Source organism: Lepeophtheirus salmonis, chromosome 9, assembly GCF_016086655.4.
Source record: "Lepeophtheirus salmonis chromosome 9, UVic_Lsal_1.4, whole genome shotgun sequence".
Classification (NCBI taxonomy): Eukaryota; Metazoa; Arthropoda; class Copepoda; order Siphonostomatoida; family Caligidae; genus Lepeophtheirus; species Lepeophtheirus salmonis.
In genome coordinates, this window is record NC_052139.2 from 18,519,889 (window position 1) to 18,545,196 (window position 25,308).

General features: G+C 32.5%; 2 protein-coding genes across 6 annotated transcripts in view; both read left to right on the forward strand.

Annotated features, from left to right (window-relative positions):
• Positions 1-25,308, forward strand: part of LOC121123869 (uncharacterized) — a 156,605-nt gene that overhangs the window by 32,694 nt on the left and 98,603 nt on the right. The window lies entirely within an intron of this gene.
• LOC121124417 (CAP-Gly domain-containing linker protein 4) lies at positions 16,513-19,599 on the forward strand. The gene is made up of 2 exons (XM_040719573.2): positions 16,513-17,748; positions 18,424-19,599. Exons 1-2 carry the CDS (start codon positions 16,823-16,825, stop codon positions 19,151-19,153), a joined length of 1,656 nt encoding a protein of 551 aa, XP_040575507.1. The 5' UTR covers positions 16,513-16,822; the 3' UTR covers positions 19,154-19,599.

Consider the following 25,308-nt stretch of genomic DNA (forward strand, 5'->3'; position numbering starts at 1 on the left):
ATTGTAACACTTTTTATAAAGCATTAAAATAAAGTTAAAAATACGAAGTTACTTTATCCCCAACCTATTATTTGGTGCCTCAACTTAAAAATAATCTTGAACCAACTTCAAGAAAATGAGATAATCCCAATTATCTTTTTTACTTCATATATATGTACAATGTCAAGGCATAATTAAGTCAATTAAAGGCATTGTATTTAAATTTCTGGGATGAGTCAAGATACCCAAGACTTTTAGCTACATTTTGAAACCTTTATTTGAGTTAAGAGGTGTATATTTTAACCATAAATGTCCCTGCGTTGTTTGTGAATGCCCCCTTTATAAAACTAAGAAGGAAAGAAAATGCAATTTCATGAAGTCCTCAAATTTCTGAGTGAATTCTCTCCCATTACCCAAACAGAAATTCTGGGGACAACTCTGTAATTATGAGACAATTGACCTGAATGATTTTTTTGTTTTTTATTGTGAGTCGAAAAAGTATGGAATAATTAAATGTGTATTGTGACAATGCTATCTGAGACAAAGAGAGAAATAATATTTTGTTTCTTTGAGTAAAGTACATTTAAATATAATAGTCTAGGTTTAGGTTTCTTAAAACAAAGTCAATCTCAAACTATAAACATGTTAAAGACTTTTATTAACAAAAATTAAAAACTTTGAATATGAGCTTTTGGGGCTGGAATACATGTGACATTATATGAGGACAATTGTAAATGAGAAGAGGCTTTATAGGGTCGATCATGTGTAAATCCAGCCCATCTTCAACTACATCCTGAATAATAAGGAAAATATTTAACTCGGTTTTTGTAATTTTAAAGTGAGAGGTTGAGACTTAGCTTTAAGTTAGTGGCACAACTTTTAATTCAAAACACCCCATCATCGAATTTGCTTGCGTATGACACATCCCAGCCTACATTAATAAGATGTTCAGGTATTCCCATAGCACAGTCTACGACGTTAATAACCACTGAAAGGGGGAGGGAACATATAAGAGAATAGCCCACAATTCCTGGAGTGATAAAATATGCAATCCCAAATTCCTCGTTTGCCTATCGATCCTTGAAACACTCACCTGGGACTCCAATTAACCCACTTTCCAAAAAGCGCCAAGCAAGCCGTGTGAGAGTTCAGGGACATAAAAAATTAGCTGAGGGAGAAATCATACTGTCTCTACAAAAGATATATCCCTACAGACAAAATGAAGGCTACTGGGCTGCCCACAGAAGAAAATTGTTGAACGATTTGAAGTCACATGGTAACGGAATCATCTTTTATTCGGATGAGAAACTTTGGGCTGTCAAGAGATCCCACAACATCCAAAACGACCAATGGTTGGCCACAGAGAGAGCTAACAACTTTTAAACCATGTTTCTGTTGGGGTCATTGGGAGCTACGGTCGTGTCGTGCCCCCATCTTCTTTGAGGCAAAGTAGAGGATGTGTGCCGACAGGTACTCTGAACTCCTGTCTCACCAATTGATAACTTGGAGAAAAACTGACTCCAACTTTGTCGAGTTCTGTTTTAACAAGACTCCGCCCATCTCAAAATGGCTGCAAGACCTAAAACTTGTTGAAGGAAGAGAAGGTGTCATTTCGACACCCCCACACCTGACCCTCGCATTCCCCGATATTCAATACCATGGATAACTTCTTTTTGGAGGAATTAGAGAGGAAGATCTCAGCTAATTCACACAACAGCATCGACTTTTTGAAGGCCTCCCATCATGAAATACTACTCGAAAAAAGTCTCTCCGACAGACGTGATCAATTCCTGTAAATCCTTTAGTCCTCGTATCGAGCGAAAGATTGGCAAAAATGCCAAACACATTCAATGATTTTTTTCTTTTGTATTATCATAACTTGTAAATAAAATTTCAGTCCTCTACTTGCTGTCCTTATTTATCAGGATACAGTTAAAGGTAGTCTGACCCTGTATTATAATCTTTATTGACAATCTAAATTTATTATTTTTTGCCTTTTTTCAAACTTTGATCGAGATGTGTGACCTAAAGATGTCATAGTAGTTTTGTTTTATTTACCATATGAGAACAAATTTTTCTAAAAAAGTTGTAAACCAAACCGCCCTAACCTATAATCTACATGTTACGTACACAAATACTCAATGGCTTTAAGTGAAAAATATTCCTGAATTTGTCGTATTTCCTCACTATACATGTACATCTATGCTAACTTATCTAAAAACCTTTTAATGCTAATATACATCCTACAATAAATGAAATGTATTTGTTTAGAAACATTCTTACATTAGGATGGACCTTAAATATCCATGTTCTACTTTGACTTGTATCACCCTTCTATTTGGTTTCCTTCATAATGAAAAATATTTTTGACATTAATTAATATTTCAAGGAAGCCCCCGTTTTTCAAAAGTACATTTTATGCCAGAACTAAGAACTTTAGTCATTTATTAGCTTTTGCAGTTACAATATTCAATCTTTATTAGTGTTGGATCGGTCTTAAAAACTTCAGTCTTGTCAATTCTAGAACTGGACCTTATCGGTCTTTTATAGTTACTACGTTATTTCAGCAGTTGAATTTGTATCCCTTTCTTTCAAAGATATGAAATGCTTAACGTTTAGAGTATCATTATTTCTCTTTTATGCTAATTACAACTGCTTTAAGTTTTTTTCTAAAGCTTTTTTTTAAGAGACGAGATACCTGACATTGTATGTAAGGGGTGTACACTTTCAATTTGAAGCTTCAACAAGGCATAATTTATTACTTAACAATAAAATTTCAACAAAATTAATAATATAAATACATGTGTGCCTGTGCTCTCAATCATTAATGTAGCTGCCCTTAGCGGTAATGAAAACTTCCAGGGCATGGCGGAATGCCTGAAACACGCTGCAGGTGTAGTTCTCTGTCATGGTGTCTCAATGCTGGCTGATAGTTACTTTGAGGGCCTCGGTGAATGGATGACGATCACTGCATGCTTTCCCTTTGATATACTCCCAAAAGGTATGGTCGATGGGATTGAAACAGGATTGTAGGGGAGCCCAAAGTGTCCAAAAAGAGTTCAAAAGAGTCCTGCAACGGAGGAGAAGGGTCTCTTATATTGCTTGTGTAAAAAGTGTTCTCTCCACGCTTACAATTTTAGTCTATAAACTATTTGTCCGTCAATATTTGTTAAAAACCCTTTAATGACGGTGCGTAGATATATCTTTGTTCTACACTTTTCTGAGGCAATATTAATTTGGCGAATATAATTATGTTTTTTGTATAATGTATGTCTTATATTTTTTTGTTTTGTCTCGTTTTCTTCCTGCATTTATTTTCAAAGTAATTTTTCATGTTGATACATCGTCCGTTTGTACATAAAAAAAATAAAAAATGTGAAAATATAATATTGAGTTAAAGAGGATATAAAATATTACATTTTTATTTATTTTTAACTGTTAGTCTTAGCACTGCTAAGCAAATTTGCAAAAATAATATTTATTATCTAAAGGATATTTAGCATCACCCATACAGAAAAATGTCCTACAGCAAGAAAAGACCACAATAAAAAGAAAAACGGAGGCGCATATGATTATCGTTCATTATACAACATTTTGCTCCTTTGATGGAAGGATAACTAAGAGTTCCATATTGCCACACATTTTGGCGATTTGTCTATAAAGAAATGTTGTAGATGGTATATAAGTAAAACGTGAGTATATCAAAAACTATAACCATCATACGGGTTATGTTGATACGATGGATCGGACTGTGGGAATATATCGAGAAAGAATGCGTCTTTAAAAAATAGTGTTGAGCAATTTTTTCCCACATGGTACCATCGACAATCAATGGAAGGTATAAAATGACACAATAAATGATATAATTAAATGAATTTATAGAAACATTAGCCATCTATTATTTCAAAAGTTAAGGAATAACAACTTTGCAAGACAAGCATCTACCATCAAAACAGACTGTCATTTCAAGAATTTACAGACTATAGTACTAGATAAGTTGCACAGGAAAAACAAAAGTTTGAGAAGAATACAATGGGAAAAGTCCCTATATTTGTGATAAATGTGAAGTTTCTCTGCATCCAAAATGCTTTACAAATATTAGATTAAAAAGAAAAAACTTATATTCATTGGTTTTAATATAATGTGTATTTAATTTATTTATACTTGTACATGAAACTTTAAACATTTGTGAAGAAAATACATTTTTCCCTTTAGTAAAGTGATTTTTTTATGTCTGTACGGCCGATGTGTAGATATATGTACATCTTCGAAAAGTTATAATTCAATTTCCCTCAAAAATTAGCATAAAGTTTTTAGGAGCAATAAAACAATTTGTAAAATTTCCGTTTATATCTGACCTTTTTTTAACTTTTGCCCTTAATGCCTTCAGAAAATAAATAAAATGAGAATTTCTCAATAACTTGATTTTTACTGGAGCGTAATTTCTGGTTAAATCACTAAATGTATCATCTCCCCTCCAAGAACATCAAACATACCTATTATATTCTATTTCTCATTAAGTTTTTTAACGACGCCATATCATCATGCATCTCTGTTTAAAAAAAAGTATTATTGCATATTGTATGTCTAGATAAGTACCTGCCCTTTTCATATTTCGGGCAATAAGTTTTTAAATCTCGGGATCTTTTTTTTTTTTACATACTTTAAGTATACCCAATATTTCAAGGGTATAGTGTATTAATTTGCCCGTACGTCATATTTTCTCTAGCAATTTTGCAATTGGAGACAGTAAGAGGTGCGAAAGTCGAAATTATCGCACCCTTTTCATACTATGGGAATATTTTCACTATAAGAATACATTATTCGAGTGAGTGAGAGGATAGGGATATCGACTTTTTCGAGATATTCGGACAATTAGCACTTTCGATGATCATTTAAGTAGTAGATGGTAGGTATCATTATGCAAAGGAGTTGTGAATTTGTCTCTTATGGAGTATTCGGAGGGGGGATGTGAAGGAACTCCTAGTCAATCTATGGACTTTTTCTCGTATCTTGGGCTCATCCCTCTGTCCACGGATCGATTCCGAGTCCCTCTCGCCCCCTCCCGAATTCCCCATAAGAGAACAACTCATAACTTATTCCACATATTGAAAATTTCATCTACTTACATGATCCTCCAATGTATCCAAACTCTTCTCTTCTTCCTCTGTCTCTTTCTCCATCCCTCTTGCTTTCTTTTTTCTTCTGCCTTCATTCTTTGTTTCCATTCCCTTCTATTCAGCCTTGCAACTCGGCCCCCTCCGCTAGCTTTGTATAAAATCTTCTTATTATTAAAAGGTTGCTAGGATTGAGTTTCAACTTTCCTCTGTCGCTGTCTCCAATTTCGAGGTAGAAAGAGAAAGTATGACGTGCGGGCAAACATATACAGTATACCCAATTTTAGGCTAATATTACCCATCACATATTTTCAATATTCAGTTTCTTCATTTGATCAATAGCACTAACAGTGCGGGGTTGTTGTTTTTTTAGAGTAATTTGCAAAGCATAAATCGTAGAAAAACTTTCCGATTGATTTTTTAACATGTATACAACGTTTAATTTAATGAATTGTATACCTATAATTAATTGAATAATTTCCCGGGATGCCGGAATAGGTACACTAGTAGGTACATATATTTCTTTTGAGCAGATTGAAGTTTTTTCTTATTTTTATGCACGCAATGCATTAACTGCATTTGCTCCAATAAAACCGCAGTATCTTCTTCATTTCATGTTATGTTATTTAGCCATGGATGATAATTTCTTATACTCACCCAAGTCTTTCCTTTATAAACAAAACATGCGATGCATCTGCAATTCTTTTTATCTTTATAAAAAAAAAATATATCCCATGTAGGGTTGGGCTTCGGTCTGAAAATTATAGACCTTTATGATTTTTAATGGACTAAAATTATTTGGCCCTCTAAAGAAGTTTTCTCGGGAGTGGTGTCAAAGAAAATTTTGGATCGGTTTCATTTAAAATTCAGTCTAGACGGATTCTATAGAAGAATTGTTAATGACGTCGTCATGTGTGTGGCAATAACATAAAAAAGGTTGGAATTTTTAGATGAAACAGAGAAAAACGCAATCTAAGTTTTTTTACTTTAATGAAAAACCGAAGAGGCATTTTTAAGAGTCAAATGCAATATTAAACTGCTGAAAAACTGTCCAACAAGTTATTAATAAGAATAATGTTTGTTTAAATTTTTACATGAACATATTATATACAAATTTAGTGAAGTTGATCGTGCGGTATTTGATCTTTAAATCGAATTTTGATATCATCAATATAATCAATTTCAGTTGGTGAGGCATGTTCTTAACTCGCTAATGTCTTTCTTCTTTTCGTTAATCTGGCAACGTGAATACTTAGACACTCTTCCTTAAAAATAATTTTAACGTCATGACGTCTCAGTATCAATAACCGATTTTTAGCTTGCTTTTATGTTATCGCCGCTCATTTATGTTCCAAAATTGTGAACATGAAACTTATATGTAGTTAATTGTGTTGAATAAATCCTATTTGTACAACTCATAAATTAGGATAGGGTCGAAAATTGGTTCATTTATTTCGATTTAAAAAAATGGTCGAGTGTTTAAAACGATTAAATTTCGGTCTACGGACTGAGATTGCTGTATGGACTAAAATATCGGTACTTTGAATAATGTTTAGGAGGAGGAAATGAACACATACTACTGCGTGTTACTCTCTTAGATTCTTAGATATTCTCTTTTCAGAAATGAAATAATAATAATAATCGATAACAACATTACAAAATTTAAAAAAAAAAGCCTGTTCAGAATTCCAACTATAAAATTAGACGTTTAAAAATGCTTAGGATTTACAATTAAAGATATATACACCTCTTTCCTTTTCTTTTTTAATATGAAACGCTGAGCTTAATTACAAACTCTCGTTGCTACATTGTTATTTTTTAGATCAAGTAGTAACGCAGTTCTATGATATTAAGCGTTTACTCAATCATGTGTCCTCTACAGACACACTAACTTTGCTTCATTAATGAAGACATTCAAAATATTATATATTATAATGGGTCAAAGAAGCTTTTTGGTGAGCCACAGAAGATAAATACGTAATAACAACATTATTATCCCCCCCCAATAAAGGAATTTTTGCTTTTTATATATACAAAATTTAAAAATCGGCAGGAGGAAAAAATATCGGTAAAAAAATAATTTTTAAAGGTAATCTTTTATATATATATATATATAAGTCAAGCGACCAAATAATGCTGTAGATTAAATTCCAAAAACCTAGCTCCCCTCAAAATATAATCCCTGCAGGCACCCTATTGCGTGTATATTATGCAAATATTTACATAATAAAAAATGTTCATAATTATCCACGTATGCGAGCATTTGATACATAACTAAAATATATGTATGCTTAATGGTCCAATGGACTCATTTACATCTGCATTCGAGTTACTTATTTATCTAGATACATGCAACTCATCTCTTTTTGATAAAACCTCAATTCATGTTCTTAATTTATGAGATTTTTTTTTAATGAAGAGAAAAATAAGACATGCTGTTGGGTTACATTGGGATACGAATTTGAGACAGTTTAATTACTAATAAACTTAACATATAACATTACATATTAAAGATGTGTCTTCTATAGAAGATGGTTTTATTTACTAGCCTTACATTGAATGGTATTCATTGATTTGACTCTTGTTTATGGCTTGATACTGTTTCTTGTTCAAGATATAAAAAGTTAAGTGCGTATGTAGATGTCAAGGTATTGTCACTTTTTTTTTCTCTCTCTCTATTTATATATATTATATGTAGAGTGTCAACACAAAAGCAATTTTTGGCTAAAATTTAAAATAAGATCAATGTCGAATTTATTGCTTATTTCCTAAATATAAATGACCATTATTCAATGACATATAAGAGTTTTTCATTGATTCAAGGTTGTTTATGTAAATCCGGACCATCTTTCACAACATCCTGAAGAATAAGGAGAGTATTTAATTTCCTTATTACAATTGTAAATGAGAGGTTGAGCGTTAGCCTTAAGTTAGTTACTTAAATTTTAATGCAAAACAAATATTTACGTTAGAGGAGAACCGAAGGAACATCATCATCGATTTTTTTGTGTGTGAACACAGCCCAGCATTAATAAGGTGCTCAGATATCTGAAGCGCACAGTCTATGAGTATACAGCCGCTGGAAAGAGGAATGGGCATATAAAAAAAAACCACAAGTCCCCAAGAGTGATAAAAAACCCATTTCTACTTTCCTTGTAGTCCTCAAACGGTCTGTGAAGGCATCTCCTGGGACTCCGGTTGACGTTCTTGGAAATAAGCGCCAAGTAAGCCGTGCAACATTCTCCAGGCTTATAAACACTGACTAGAGGATGAAGTCTTATCCCTTCTACAAAAAAATATCCTTACAGAATTATCTTTTATTCTGATGAGAAACTATGGACTGTCGACAGATCCCACAACTTCCAGAACGTCAGATAGCTGGCCACAGAGAGAATTAATATGCCCGACAACTTCCAGAACGATATTAATGGCCATCTGAGAGACCTAATGCCTCCCACTTCTTTAAAATCAATTTTGCTTGATTTTATGTTGGGCCTCAAATGTATTAGAGTTGAGACTTTGTCCCAGATGATTTTTTTTCAGTTCCGTCCTACGTATAAATGGATGGAGCTATACCATATCGAGCTACGAGGGGGCGGGTTTGGAGCCAGCTTACAGACTTTGGAGCAGATTTTGAGAATCTATACAATAAAAGTACTCCATTTTATACTCATGAGAGCTAAATATATTTGATACATTAAAATGTAATAACTAACGGACATGTTTTTTGAAAAAATTAGGTCGAATGACCTATTTTTTAATAAAAATAATCATTAAAATAAAAATTTCTTCATTCGAGGGGCTGTCAAATTGAAAATGACATCATCAATTAGTTGTGAAGGAGTTATTTTACATTATAAATAAATGTGGGCCTTGGCAAAATGAGATTCGAACGGAAAACTTAGACCGAATCCACCCCTAGTCTTGAGTAATTTTTACTATACTAATCCGATTCGAAATTTCATTTTCCAGCCCAAAATTTATTCAGGTATCTTACCGGTTTAGGATTTCAGGACCAACACCCAACACTTATACATAATATATTAAATTATTTCATTATTGCAATTCAAGATGTTGTTGAATTTGTTGGTGATTAGCCTTTTTTTTTTTTTTTTGTGTTTGTGCAAAATATTTATACCAATATACCAAATGTGAGTATTACTTACACGTTGAAACTAATCCTTTTTTTTCTAGATATACCTAGTCACTTCAATATTATACTGCATAAGAGTTTGATAATGATTACGTTATATTATTATCAAACACGATAGAGCGTTTTATGGGTTGTCAACATTGTTGATGTCGGTCATTTTGATGACATAAATAAAGTTTAATATCAGAAAAAAATTAAAAAATAAGAAAACCGGTTTTTTCATTCAAATTGAGGAAAAAAGTCCCCAATAAATTAAAGGACTTACACCTCACTTTTTATTAAAAATCTATACCTCTAACACCTAGTTTTATTATATGTCAGACCCTAGTATGTGTTTAAAATATGTTATTACATCGTTCTAAATTATTTGAATCTTATTTTCAAAGTGTAGACTAGTGGTTTCCAACCTGTGGATCTTGAAGCACTGCTGGGGTCGTCACACCAAATTCATTGTGTCGTTAAATGATTTTTAGCTGAATGTGTATATTTTATAAAACAAATGTAAAAAAACATATTAGGACAGGCTGGGGAAAAAGTAATTTCGTACCTTTTTGGTTTATTTCATTGCTTAAATAGAAGTGTTACAATCATCCGATTTAAGCCAAGTATGCCCCTTTCGATTCGGTAACTTGTTGCCAACAAGAATTCAACTTCATAATACCCTTCTCGTAAAATCCCTTGTCCCTATTCGCAAAAAACCCGGACAACCAATTTTTACTGTTTACAGTTTTACTCCCAAACGGGTTCGTCATAGACGTGAACAGGTGGTTGTCACTTGGTACGGACTGTAAGAGTGGATGCATAAAAACTTCCCTTCCGAGCTCTATAGATGTGTGCGGCTGGTGTTGTCTTGACGATGTTTGTGATATCCTATTCACCAATGCTGGCCGATTATCTTCTATCGTGAGCTCAACCAATTGAGTTGTTATATGTAGAGGGTAGAATGGAGAGTTTGTCGATAGAGAAGAAGCTCATAGTACATTATTCCCTCTCAATCCCACCTAACATACACCCACACCATCGTAGCATCAATCCTGGTTTGGCCACGGTCTGGGCAACTTCGTTGGCTTTCGACCACGATCTCTGTTGCCTTATATTGACATAAGTGATCCATTTTTTATTGCCAGTCCCTTATCCGCTTCAGAATTTTTTTCCCCATCAGTAGCAAAAATATAAAATATGGCGTATTTCTTCCTGTGACACCTCCGTTCTCGACGCACGATAATTCACAATTGAACCGACCAAGCGCACTCCTGTCCGAAAAGCATTAGTAGTATACCCTCACATATTTCCAACGTCTTATCGTATGATCCGATGTTACCAATAATGGACAAGATTTGCTTAGTTTAAAAAAAAGGTGGGAACTGCGAAATTACGTTTTCCCCAACCGAATATACATTCATACTATGAAATTATAGTTAACAGTTCCTTAAGTCCTTTAACACAACACCTTAATCAGTATTGAACATAGTTGGTTCCTGGTTCGTTTTGAGTCATCATCAATTCCGTATAAAGCTTCGTATGGGTCTTCCGAATAACCTCAAAAATAGGGGTGACGGTGTAATTTATCCGTATAAATTTTGATACTTTAGGGATTTTCAATTGATATAACTTTGATTTAACTCATACATATATTACTGTACATCATTGGTATCCAGTAGTATTTAATACAAGTGTTAAATTTTAAGCCCATTTGATTTGGTTTCATCAATATTTATTAGAAATTTGTCGATTTTATGCAGTAAAATTATCATCTTTTAAATTATCCCCAAGATGGCGCTTCCTTCTATTAGGATGCATTTTATGTTGTCAGTAAAAGCGTTCACAAGGTAACTATCATTACTTTGAATTCAATGCCTTCTTTATATAAAACAGTCTCTCTCTTATTTTACATATATGTACAACAGTCGAGACAATCGGCTCTTTATGTATCATAGGGACTCAAAAGGAAGGACCCTAGCACATATACAATATATATACTTGGATAGGAGGGGTAGGTGTCATTTCCAGTTATGTTCCTACAATGTATAATATATGATATCGATAAAAGGCACATTGTATTGAATAATAATATATTATATATTAAAAAATAATTTCTCAAAGTGCCTTTTGACGCCTTCTGTGTTATCTATGTTCTACAATGTAGTAGTATACTTGTGACTTATGTTGGTATGTTTTTGATGTTGATCTACCGGGTGGTACTCAAGTTTTGACACTCGAATGAACGAATTAAATAGTCGTGTACAATATCCAAACAATCTTCTTCATATAATGTATAATAATGATATTCATGATAATTAATCTTGAATATGACCACTGTTGTAGCAATAATGTAATCCTCTGACATTTATTGATTGCGGAGGCCAAGAGTTTATTCTTCTTCTTGACTTATATTTCTATATTTCAATCTAATAGTAAGGACAAATGAATTATTGAAATCAATTAACATGTATGTATACTAGGGCATATACTGAATGCTAAACTCGAACCGCGGTTCAGTAGGCTAAATGAGTATAGTCTTAGTTTTTCAAAAATGTCCATATTTTATTCCTTAATAATTTATTTTCTGTGTAAATAAAGTTAACTTCTCTAAAAAAAAGGCTAATATCAAATATACACGGGTGATATATTATTACTATTATTAATTAATCTATAATTTTTTCCCTCCGAAATATTGAACTTGGATCGAAATAGTTATTTTCTGTATGGGCCGAATTAAGGAATTGTAGATATTTACTAGAATTTTTTATTTTTTTTTCATAAAATATAATATTTTAAATTTAATTATATTTATATAATATAATTAATCCTGTGGACGCCTCTCTGATAGGCATCTAAAGTTAGCGAAATTAATCTTATTTTTTTTTTAAGTTGGTGATGTTTGACTCTCACTTGAACATCAATAATTTTCCTCATCTTTTATTCAATTATGTTCCAAATTCGAAAATTAAAGCATTTTAATTTCAACAATATATATATCATGCATGTTTTTTTTGGACGTTTTAGTGTCGAATTACCCTTTTCTAAAATTATAATTTTGTGGGACTAATCAGGACCGTTTTCTTTTTTTTTTTTCGACTGAACTTTAGTTCGACACAGGTCCAGACCGTATTATTTTGGTCTAAAAAAATATAACGGTCTCTATAATAATCCCTTGTAGACTATCCCAAAAATAATGGACACAACGAATAGAGATGAGGTCATAAGTACAGAGAAAATAATATCACATTTTCTACTTATTTAATAATCATTTAAAAAAATCATAACCCAGAGCGATCTATGAAAGAACCAACTGTTTTTCCTTTTCTCTTCTCAGAAAGATTATTTTTCTCTACGTTTTACCCATCCCTACACATACTACATACATACACAAAGTCAGAGATAGACTTACACTTACCACTACATATATCTAGGGTTGATCTTATCTAATGGCACACAATTTATTATTTTCAATTCGGAATGACATGTGTAGAAAATCACGGAGAAGGACAGCAAGACATCTTATCTCTGAAGAGAGCAAGCTGAGATAGTGGGAAAGAGCAAATAAGATAGTACATTTTCTCAATAGCAACAAAACAAATTCACGGTTGATGTACTGTGAATAAGCAGAATGACCGCTAAATTAAATCCGAAAATCCAGAAAATGAGACTTCAGTGAAATATGTTTTCAGAACAAAAAATCATTACATTTTGCCGAGTACTATTTTCAGATAATTTTGTTAAATAAATGTCTTCATAAACCTCTTAGTTAAATTTTACTCTTGAAAATAATAATATGTGATAAGATAAGATCTTGATAAGATCAATCCTGTAGTTTCAGAACGTTAGTATTTTCAGACCGAAACCCAACACTTAATCATCAGTATATTCATATCTAACAACATTCCTTCACTCTTCTTGCATAATGATTGTTATACATGTATGACCTTAGTATGTAGTAATTATAGGATCATCCATCAAACCCCTCTTTTTATCACTATTATCGGTGTGGACAAATTTTATTACTTTGCAGGGAGAGAGAGCATTATTATTTCATTTTTTTGAAAATATTTTTCCCCTCTGTTATTTAGACTAAAGTGAATCAAATATTGGGAATTACATATTAGACTATGTAAGAGAGCAGTTGAAATTTTATTAGGAAACCGACTCTAGTATCCATTCTTTGAGCTGCTCAAGCATTTTCGCTTGTGGTTCGGGCCAAATCAGATATTGTTAACCCCTGACACCAACCTCCAGTAGGTCCCGCACTTCCAAAAGGTCTTGCGCCTCATTGTAAAATGTGAGAAATTTCACTTTTAAAAAGGAAAGAAATATAAGTATAATTTTTTAACCCTCTGCTAGTGAACTGGGATATTATACACCCCGATATTTATAAACTCGCTTTTTTTCCTTATGAATCTACATTTTATCCCCTGTAATTCTGGTATGCTCCTGAATAGTATTGTGTCGGTTCTTAAAAAAGGTAAAATCGATCCCTCGTGACGTCAATCAGGGTGTTCTTCCTCCTTTAAATTATTCCGTTAGATAATAGAATAAATTATATAATTAAGTAACAATACAAAATGTTCGTATTATTTTGTATTATAATAAAAAACACAAGTACTGATTCAATTAAAACGGTACTATACTAAATCAGTATTTAAATTTGTAATAGTATTGCTATTACACAAAGGCGTCCGCTGTAGGTGGGCTGGAGGACTTAGGATTTTTTACTTTTTAATAAAAAATTTGGCTCTGGATGAAAAAAAAAATTACACTAAAATAGGTTTTTTTTTTTTTTGAATATTTTTCCATAAAAATTGAATGTATGAATTTTTTTTTCGAAATATTGAATGTTTCAATTTTGTTATCAAAAACTTTCATGTTTAAAATTTAATTTTTTGAATAGCTATGGATTATTGAAAAAATTTATTAATTTATTTTTAATATTTATATATTCTTTTCTGCAAATTTCTAGTCATACAAATATATGACTTAGGCTGGGAATTTATTTGTAAGCCAATGAAAGAGCTCTCTAGAAAAGTTCCTTAAGATCGAACCGAAAGCATAATTCTCTTTTATACCGAGTCTCAACCCTACAGATTATAATACATCTTTTAATTTACTTCATGTGTGTTAATGATCCAACTTTCTAAACGGTACTCACAGAAATAGGATAGATACAAAGGGAATTCAATTATTGTATTTGTTATGTACAATTTTATTATGCCTATATTTTAATTTGTTATGCATCTATTAAATGCAACTTACTTCATGTTCAGATTATGTTCAATGCTCATACATAAATTTGTATATATTATTCTATTTACAATATCTGAATAGAGGGTCATGTATACATGGGCATTTTTTTGTAAAAATAAATAAAAAATCCATTGCCATTGTGAAAAAATTAATTTCAAAAATGAAAATTTCACAGCATTTTAAAAAAGAAACTGAATTTCAATTATTGAATTTCTTCGAAAATCTACCGTTGTTCAGGAAAAAAATCAATTTTTTAATAAAAATTTTTAACAATCAATAGCAATTTTCAAAAATTAATTTTTTTGGAAATAAATTTCAAAATTTCACAGCTGTTTAGAAAAATATTGAATTTTCAAAAAAAAATTTCGAAAAACGACAGTTCACAAAAGAATAATTTTTTTGGAAAACAATTTTCAAAAATCAAAAACTACTTTCAAAAAATTAAATTTTTTAAAAAGAAATTTCAAAAATCCATAGCGTTTCACATCACTTACATTTTTGAAATTCGAAAATCTTTATCACAAACTCCTGGCTATTTTCAAAAAATTAAAAAAATCCATAGCTTTACACATAAATTAAATATTTTGGAGAAAAAAAATTGAAAAATTAAAGTTTTTAGAAAATAATGTGTAAAACTAAATTAAATTTCAAATATTAATTTTTTTGAAAAAAAGAAGCAATTCCTACAGCCCCTCCAGACACTCCTGATATATATATTTATGGTTGTAAAATATATTATCTTTAACGAGCGCGATACTTTTTCAAGATATAATAACCTGAAGAAGGTTTTTTTATTTTCCAAAGGAGTTATCACATATCTTCATTCTTATGAGTTTTTGGTGTTATTAGTATCCATTAAAGATTAGCTGAGCTCTCCCATTACAAAAAGAGTTGTGTGGGTAAAATTAGATTATTCTTACAATAAATACGCAAGAATTAATGTGAGAAAATAATTATTTTATGCGATAAAAATGAGTTAAAAGCTTTTCCTCTACTAACACCCGTCAGCGTATTAATTTTCAGTTTCTGTACTTTTTTTTATCATACTGTCAGGTCATATTTTTGAGAACTGTAGTCATATATAAGTATATAATCAGGGTGGTTCAGATAAATTGGGCTTATAACGAACGAACTAGATTCGTAGAACCATACACTTTTCATTGTTTGAAAGCTATATTTCATGTCCTTTAATGATTCATAATGAGATCCACCCTCTTGATAACCTCGGCCACACGTCGCTTGCCGCTTTGGTAATCCCGGGCGACCTTGTGCAGATACACCTTTGCCATTGTACGGGTAATGTAATTCTTTAGGGCCTCCACAGGCGAATGATAATTGGCAGATGATTTACCCTCCCCCAGCGATAGAAATCGCATGAGTTTAGGTATGGAATGTTAACAGGCCAAAAAGCTGGGATCTAATAGTGAGGACATTTTGGAGACAAGAATCCTGATCTTCTTTGGCCTTGTTGACCGGTGCACTGTCTTCTCGGATTTCTTTCTTGGGCTACTCCATCTATACAGGGAAAGTAAATTAAAAGTGCAACACCGTAACCAGTACAATGAAAAATCTGGATCCGCACGAGGTAGCCAGAATCTGCTAAAGCTTCCATCGCCATGTGGCCGAAGTTATCAAGAGAGGCGGATCAAAATAAGATGTACCGCTGAATATATTGTATTAATTAATCAATTGAATTGGAAATTACTCCTTTAAATTATGAATTTATCAAATATATAAATCATTCAATGCATTGATTGATTTACGCACGCCCTGAAAATTCTTCATTTACATTTTAAATTATTTCATCTTCATTATTTTTTAAGAGATCCCAACTTGTACAATTGTCACGAACTCATGACTAAGAATATGTGTATCGCCTTTATGATGAATATAGTAATACTTATCCCTCGCTGGCCTAATACACAGACGCTTCTTTGAGCACTAGTCTTCCAAGAATATTAAAAAAAAAAAAACCTCCTCTTGGTGATCGCGCTCATATCTACATATTATAATAATTGTACATGCATGATACAAGGAATAGTTACAGGAGGAATAATAACAAAAAGAACACATTTTCTATCAAGCAGTTGTAACTTGTAGTAGTTTTATAACATTAGTTGTATTCGTATTAGTAGTAACTAAGCACGGCTTGTATGTGTCGTTCGTTCTGCCTTTTTTAACACTTAGTTTTTTTTTTATATATTCATCCATTCCACCACGTCGATTACTTCTTATTGATATAATTACTCTTTATAAGCATCCCAGTAGTGTTTTATATTCATCCTCACTTCAGGTATTGAGACTCATTTCCTAAATCTATCCAAGTCACTCAATGATGTCCCTCCCTGACGGTCCTATGCAGAGCCTTCTTAACCATGCTCGAAAGTACAGCACTGACGAACCTTCTGGCGGAAGAGCCTCTTCTTCCGCTTCCTCATCCGGTAAGGATGACTATGAACACGATGAAAATCGCCGTTCCTCCATCAGTTATCCTGAAGGCTACTCTTTGGATCGTCGTCTCTCGGAAGCTGGTGTAAATCGACGACCCTCTGCTGCACAAATTCTCACCGAAGACACGGATAGTTTCATCATTGGAGAGACGGTCTATGTTGATGGTGTTCAAAGGGGTCGGATTCAGTTTATCGGAGAAACAAAGTTTGGACATGGGGAATGGGCAGGTGTGTTCCTTGAGGAAGCTCTGGGTAAAAATGATGGTGCTGTAGGAAATGTACGCTACTTTCAATGTGAACCTCGTCATGGTGTTTTTGCTCGACTCTTTCGGTTGACACGAGAGCCCATTGAAGGTGCGGATGATGTACTGAGTCAAATGAAGAAATATGGCTATGAAATCATCGAGACTCCACATCACCATAGGAGAGGAAGTATTGGAAGTAGTGGAGGTGGATCTCGTCGTGGCTCCATGTCCATTGATGATCATCACCATCATCACCCACATCATTTACATCATCTCAATCCCCGAAGAGGATCCATTGATAGAGGATCCTTGAGTCCAAGACAGCCAAGAACACCGGAAACGAGAAGGACGAGTGTATCCGTTGTTACTTCTGATACAACGGGATGCGCCATGCATGACCCCCATCGGAGAGGTAGTGGGGTGGGGCTAAGTGGAGATCATCGAAGAACAAGTCTCATTGTACCTGAAAGAAGAGGATCTGGAGCCTTTATCCCTCCACTTTCTCCTCGAGGAAGGAGAGTCAATCCCGGGAAATCTCCTCTTGCTTCTCCTAGAACATCAAGGTAAACAAACGACAAAGAAATTAAATAAAAAGAAGGAAGGAATTACAATATGCATTTCTTTCCTTGATTGATATGTATGTACTTAAACATTGTAATATTTTATATCAAAGTATGCCTCTGCTTGCAAAGAAAAGCAAGCATCATCATCCCACGTAAATAGATTCCTAGATATGTCCAATGTACAAAAATAGGAACATACATGTATGTAAAAGGACATCATCAACTGAGTCACTCATCATCTTGATGAGAGACTCAGTCGTCCGTCCGGAGAAAGATACAAATTGGGAAATACAATTTATATTCAGTTTCTTTGTATAGGTTACATCTTTCAAAATAATTTCAATTTGAGTCACTCATTTCCTAAAAATAATGCACATTTTCTATCATTATTAATCCAATTCCTTCATCATCATCACGTAAAGACAATTAAAGATTAAAATGATTGAACTCTGAGATCAAAAGAATCTCAATATACAAAGGTATTTGTTCTCATAAAACCAATAAAATTGAACCCCCCATATAAAATGATATCTATGTATCCTATTAACGATGACTCTAAATAATATCATGATCCGCATTAATTTACTTATCTCATATAGATCAAACCTTGGGATAAGCAAGCCCATTGAAATGGATCCGGATGTGAACAAACTCATATCTGAGGCTCGACGTCTAAGCATGGGGGGGCTCTGGACGAAGAGGCTCTGAGATAGTTGATCATTTAGCAGATGAAGTCCGACGAAACCTTCCATATGGAGCACGAAGACCCTCGACTGATATCACGGGACGCCGTAGCTCCAGTAATCCTCGTCGAACATCAGAGAGTTCTTCTTCATCATCCAATGGTGGCTATACCCGCAGTCCTCTCCTCCATAGAAATAGTCGTTCCGATGCCCTTCCCTCCAGTAAATTTGGCAGAAAAACATCAGCTAGTCTTGGGCTTGGAGCTCGGCGAAGCTCCTCCTCTGATAATAACAACAATAGCCTGAACAATAGCAGCAGCAGCAATAATAGCAACAAATACGCCGTAGGAAAACGACGTCCCTCCTCCGATTTAGTAGCTACAGAACTCTTGAATCGTCGTCAAAGTGAGGCCGGCCTCCGTCGTCCATCCACCTCAGATATTGTTCTAAATGAGCGCACGTCGAACTTGATGGTTGGAATGCCCGTGTATGTTGATGGTACAAAGCCCGGACGGATTGCTTACATAGGGGATGTTCATTTTGCACAAGGAATAATGGCGGGAGTACATTTAGATCGACCACAAGGGAAGAATAATGGATCCATAGGAGGGATCATGTACTTCCAATGTGAGCCCAAAAGGGGCATCTTCTCCCAACTTCATCGTCTTACTGTCAGTCCACTCATTGGGAATGGATCATCTTCGAATGAGAGAATCTACTAATTGATGGATATCTTATACATTGAGTTGTAATTTGTATAAGACATCAACGTATCTCCCAGCAACAAACACTAACAAAAGTCAAATTTATACAAATTTTCATCTCTCTATCTCCCTATTAATAGTAATATATACTACTTATTATAATTTGAAGAAAATTATCTACTCTGTTCCTCTAAGAAAAAATTGTACAAAAAACCTTTTAAAAAAAACAAAAAAAAACAACCAGCAACTGAACACAATAAAAGGAAATGAAAGAAAAAAATACCTTACAAGTTGAACTCCTTGGGATTGTGTGTTTAAATATATGTATACAAATTCATATAATCAATGTCATTCCCGTCTTCTTTGGACTCTTATTATGAGTACATAAATAAATTTTGTCAATCTCTAAATACTTAATTATATCGATACTTTAAAAGAATATAGAATCCTTTATTTGAGCCGAATAATCGTTTCATTATTGTTCTTTACACTTATGTAAATGTAAGTCACTTTTCTCACTCTCAAAATTATTGAGTCCCCTACGAATAATTCTATCCCCCCCATTTGGTCATATGGAGTTGCACCAATTTGAGCATTACAGTCAAAAGAATTTAAACACTTGCAAATGCTATGGAACCCTTCCTCGGTAGAGTAATTATCTACTCGCCCAAGTTGGCGATTCTGCTTCCCTCACCCATCATTCGTCGCAAATGGATTTCTTTATGTCAAAAACTTGCTTAACTTTATCTATGTATTAACATTTGGGGTGCAATTGCATCATATTTTTAGCAAGATGTTCAAAAAAAAGGTTTTTTGCGACGAATGATGGGTGAGGGAAGCACAATCGCCAACTTGGGCGATTATTATTGACCAGACTCTTTTTCATTGGTTACCCAAAAAAAAACATCTTTTTTGGGTAACCAATGAAAAAGAGTCTGGTCAATAATAAGAGAGTAGTATATCATTTTGTTCCGTGTGAGTGGATTTCAAATATATCTCACACAAATGCTTATCTTTGAAGTCAACTTACAACTTGTGTATTTTTGGTGTGTCAACACCAAAAACGATCTTGAACAAAATTAAGAAAATTCCTTTTTCTTTTTTTTCCAAATATACATAGGGCTCAATACATGGGGTTCCCTCTGAATGCAGTTCTTCGAAATCGGACAGTGTTTAAAACCGCGTTAGTTTTGGAACACTTGCATTTCATTTTGAGTAAATTATTGGCTTTCTATGGACATTTCTGGGACAATTTAAGATAGCCAAGAGCTTAAGCTTTTATTTGATATTTGAGACATTTCTAGTGTGCCCTAAAGGCCCCTTTCAAATAAAATATAACAACTTCTCATTCTTTTAATGTGAAGATATATTTTGGGTGCTTTATATGGAATTGACAGTGTCCACAACGAGTTAATAATAATCCTTTTCTTGGTCGAAATTGACGATAACTCCTCGGAGAATATAAAATATGTAATCCACATTCCATTATCAGGAAAATGACTGTCCTCATATCTTTCTCTAGGAGTGACTGTGAATAGAATCTGCACAAATTCATTTTGATGAGAAAAAACAGGCATTGCCTTGTCCACGAATATTTTTTTATCAGCAAATGCACTTAAATGTTTATTAGATACTTTTTTCGATTCACCTATCCTGGTCTTTGATACTTTAGTTTATCATTTGTCATGAAAAGATTCCCATAAATTGGAATTAAGAAATCAAATGAGTAAGCAAGGGATTCAAAATATTGTACATACAATCTTATGTATTATACTTTTAGTGATTTTTGCTTGAAGGTGGGCTGGAAAAGCTGTAGCCCCCCCCCCCTCCAAAGAAAGAAGGAATTTTGGCTTTTTCCTAGAAAATTTAATATTTCATCATTTTTTCCCCCAAAAATATTTGTTTTCTAATAACAGGTATGGATTTTTGTAATTTTTCTCAAAAAAAATTAGTAATATTTTGTGTGCAGCTGTAAATTTTTGAAAAATGTAATAATGGAGATTCAATTTTAAATTATTTTTCGAAAAACTTCCTCCAAATATAATTCTGTCCCTTTAATGAAACTGAATTTTGTATTCCAACATTCCTTTTGTGGTTTGTTATAATCTCATTTATATTAGTTCTCCGCAGTTGTACATTGTACAATATATATAAATCTTATAGAGTTCGTGACATAAAGATTACTTTTAACTCTTCGTCATGGAGGATCGCATCTACCACCGATGCTAGAGTTGGGAATCGGTCCAACAACGATTTTTTTTTCGGTTCAGTCTTAAGTAATTTTTTATAGGCTTATTTGGGCCCACCCATTTTTTGGTACAGACAGTGGACCCATTTTTTTTTTTTTTTTTTTTGGTCTTACCCTATGTACTGAAGTAGAAAACCAAACCATGCTCAGCCTCATAAGAGAGTAGAGTCGACTCTTTCCCTGGGTGGGAACTGGGAATCTACCCATTGATATATAACAATGAATATATTCAAGGGCTGAAACTATAAAATGGCTCTGGATGTGAAAAATAAAATGAAGGTATGTATAACACCAATATGAAATTATAATCATACAACTGAAATATATGATAATTTAAATATGCCTTAGGAATTTAACAATTGCTTAGGGCTAGGATCATTCTTAATGAACCGGAGGAAGTAGACCTCTATGTTTTCCCAGTGTTATGAGCAAAGGAAGATTGAGGGAATAAACGGATTTTAAAGGGCACCCGATTATCCTTCTCAAGAGATGCTCAAATTCATAATTCCATATTCCACGGCATGTAAATTCTTCCGAGCTATCTCTGTTTAGACATAGTATGACGTATTTGTACTTGACAATACATATTATAAATAATTTTTTTACTAAAGACCCTCTAGACCGATTTTTTTGGCACCGAACTAGACCGAATTTTTCCTTTGGACCGATATTGACGTAATTTTCGGGAAGACCGGTCCAGAGCGAGCTTTTTTGTTGGAACAAAAAATATAACGGTCTCAGGCCGGATTAGGATTTCCAGTCCGAACCCCATAACTAATACTAATCTAATAATAACCTCTTTTGATTCATGACTTCATTATAGACTCTATATTTTGGCCTTTATTTCATTATATGTTGAATATATAGAGAGGGGGAAGATAGCGTCAATCTATATATGACGCATATTTTGTAGTGTAGGTTTCATATTTGACGCCTAAACCGCAAAACGTTTCAAACTCTGTTCCAAAAAAACACAAATATTATGTTGTGGTTGATGAAACCATATTAATCATCATCATCATCATCCATTGGTTGTTTGGTATCATGTTTCTGCCAATAATTTATAGTATGTACGTAAATTATATAATTACACTAACATAGGAACATGATATTGCACACGTGCCCATTTAATAATGTAATAATAGCAAGTTACTAAATGGTATACATTTGTATACTAAGATATTTACTGTATTAGATAGAGAAAAGTCATTTGCCAAAAAGTTTAATATTTGGAATTTCATTTTTCAATTTTTTTTCCAAAAAAATTTAATATTTGAAATTTATTTCAAGAAATTTGAAGTTTAATTTATAATTTTTTTTTTCAAACAACTGTGGATTAATGAATTTTTTTTCACAACTTAATATTTTTGTGGATGTCTATAGATTTTTGAAAAATAATTCCAAAAAATTTAATATTTGAAATTTATTTCAAGAAATTTGAAGTTTAATTTATAATTGTTTTTTTTCCAAAAAATTATTTTTTTACAAACAACTGTGGATTAATGAATTTTTTTTTCAAAACTTAATATTTTTGTGGATGTCTATAGATTTTTGAAAAATAATTCCAAAAAATTTAATTTTATGGGAAAAGCTCTGGATTTTAGAAAAAAAAATTTTATTTGAAATTTCATGTTTGATTTTTTCATCCAAAAATTTAATATTTGAAATTTCATTATTGATTTTTCAAAAAATTATATTTTGAAAAAAAAATTCAAAAAAATTAATTTTCTGAGAATAGGTATGAATTTTGGAAAAAAAAAAAAAAATATTTGAAATGTTTTTCAAAACAATTCCAAAAACCAAGTCTTATATATAATCCTGCGAACGCCCTGTAATATGTTCAATGACTGCATCATCAAGCTGTGCAAGGCATTCTGTCCCAGACTTGAGACAGCAGTGGGCAGAGAAGGAGTAGTACATTTTGAGGAATAATTGTTGATATTATTTACTATAATGATAACAAAAATGTTGTTCTTGATGAAGTGGATTACGCATACTGTATATTAAATTTAATTATAGATTACCCCTTTTTTAGAAAGTTATTATTACTTTGAGTACTCCGTCATGAAGGTTTTTTTTTTTATGATTACCTCTACATACTCATACCTATCTCTTGGTGGATCGTAATTAAGCATAAAAGGAAATAGACTTACCTATCTTTTAACAAAGGGGCGTTTATCAATTTTCGTACGGATGTTCGTGTAGAAATTCATTAAATCGATAATCTTCTTTTTTTGTGATAAGAGATCTTCTTAGTAATGCCCATATGGTGTGTGCTTTGTTGATTCAAGGAATAGAGTTGTAGATAGTATAACATGCCGGTAGGTGGGGAGATACTATACCAAGTGATACATATCGGTTGTAGCCCGCCCGGTTTTTTTTCTAGTTTTTAAGCTAGTTTAAGAAATTTTCTTTTCTTAATCTATTATTACAGTTTAATTTCCAAACAGATAATTGAAATATACAAAACCGTATTGAAAAATGGTGTGTGCTCATAAAAGACAGAGCGACAGTAATCGTAATTCAACAACATAACTTTCAAATTAAGACTTTTGAATCCCTTTACAAATAGAGAATGTCGTAATAAAAATGTCATTTTGAAATGTAGATAGAGATTTAAAAAAACAACAACATACAAAACATAGAAGGCTGAAACTTAACAAACATATCTTTTCAATAAAATACATCTTAATATGTCACTCTAAAAATTGGACACCCTAGTTTAGACGTTAAAATCAAAATGTAAAAGAAATTGATCTTTTTTGTGAACTTAATTAAAACTGTACTTAATAAGTTTTAAATGTTAAATAACTATTCCTTTAAGCATCATAAAAAGGTTTGAATGATCTCGAAATTCGGGAGTTTCTTCTTCTTTATTTGAATAACGATTATTTTTTTTAAATAACCATTTATCTGTGAAAAATTAATTTTCTTGGTTAGGGAAGAGTGTGTTTGGCTGGAAATTAAAAATTATTTTTTTCTTTTGTACTTGAAAAGTAGGGTTAAAATTGAATTTGATTTTATCCCCCCTAATAGTTTAGAAATGATTCAAAGCATTACATAACATATTTTGCTGATTTAATATTTACAAAATATTAGAGGATTTCTTCGCTGTATTTCTGATGTTTTTCAATACGTGTAGAATTAAAATCCTTATTTTTGAACAATATAAACAAATAATTTGTTTATCTTCCCTCTGGGTTGAACTTTATAGGGTTGATATGACCTTTAGAGTGCATTTTATCTGCAAAAAATGCACTCTTAATTTTTAATATTCATTTCTCAATAAGAGGTGTAGGAATCGTATATTGTCTAACCGCATTTTTTTAGGGTTACTACCTTAAAACATTTATTACACGGTCGTTATTATTTGATTCCCTTTGGCATTTCATCACTATTTTACTCTACAAAATAGCCCTTAGTTGGTCAAAAGATAAAAAAAGATGAAAAGAGTGCGAGTTCCATGGATTGAGTATTTTTTATCAAGACTAATTGTTGAATTTGAATGTAAACCATGAGCTGAAATGTCTTAACAAAGAAAACATGTTTTTTTGCGTTTAAAATTTGCCTTTTGTAAATTATTATTTATTTATTTGTTTTATTTAGTTTTTATGGACACTTTTAATGCCATTTCTTGGTTTGAACAATATTTTTGCCCATCAAGAAGCAGTGTAAAATTAAAAGCCAAAATTATTTTTTATCCATTGTTTTACAAATGAAGCAAAATTAATGTCACACTTAGCAGAATAACTGACAAAGTAAAGAAATATTTTCATGGAATTTTAACAGCTATCTTTTGAAGGTTTGTACAAACAGAATAAAAAAGGTGAATTAAAAAAATAACTCCATCGAGGTATAAAACTCGAAACTTTTGGGCTCATATGTTATTCATATTGAAAATCCTTGTTCTGAATCTTCATGAAGT

Coding starts and splice junctions, on each gene's coding strand:
- LOC121124417 (XM_040719573.2), top strand. CDS start 16,823: ATGATGTCCCTCCCTGACGGTCCTATGCAGAGCCTTCTTAACCATGCT. Junction 17,749..18,423: donor GCTTCTCCTAGAACATCAAG/GTAAACAAACGA, acceptor GCTCGACGTCTA/AGCATGGGGGGGCTCTGGAC.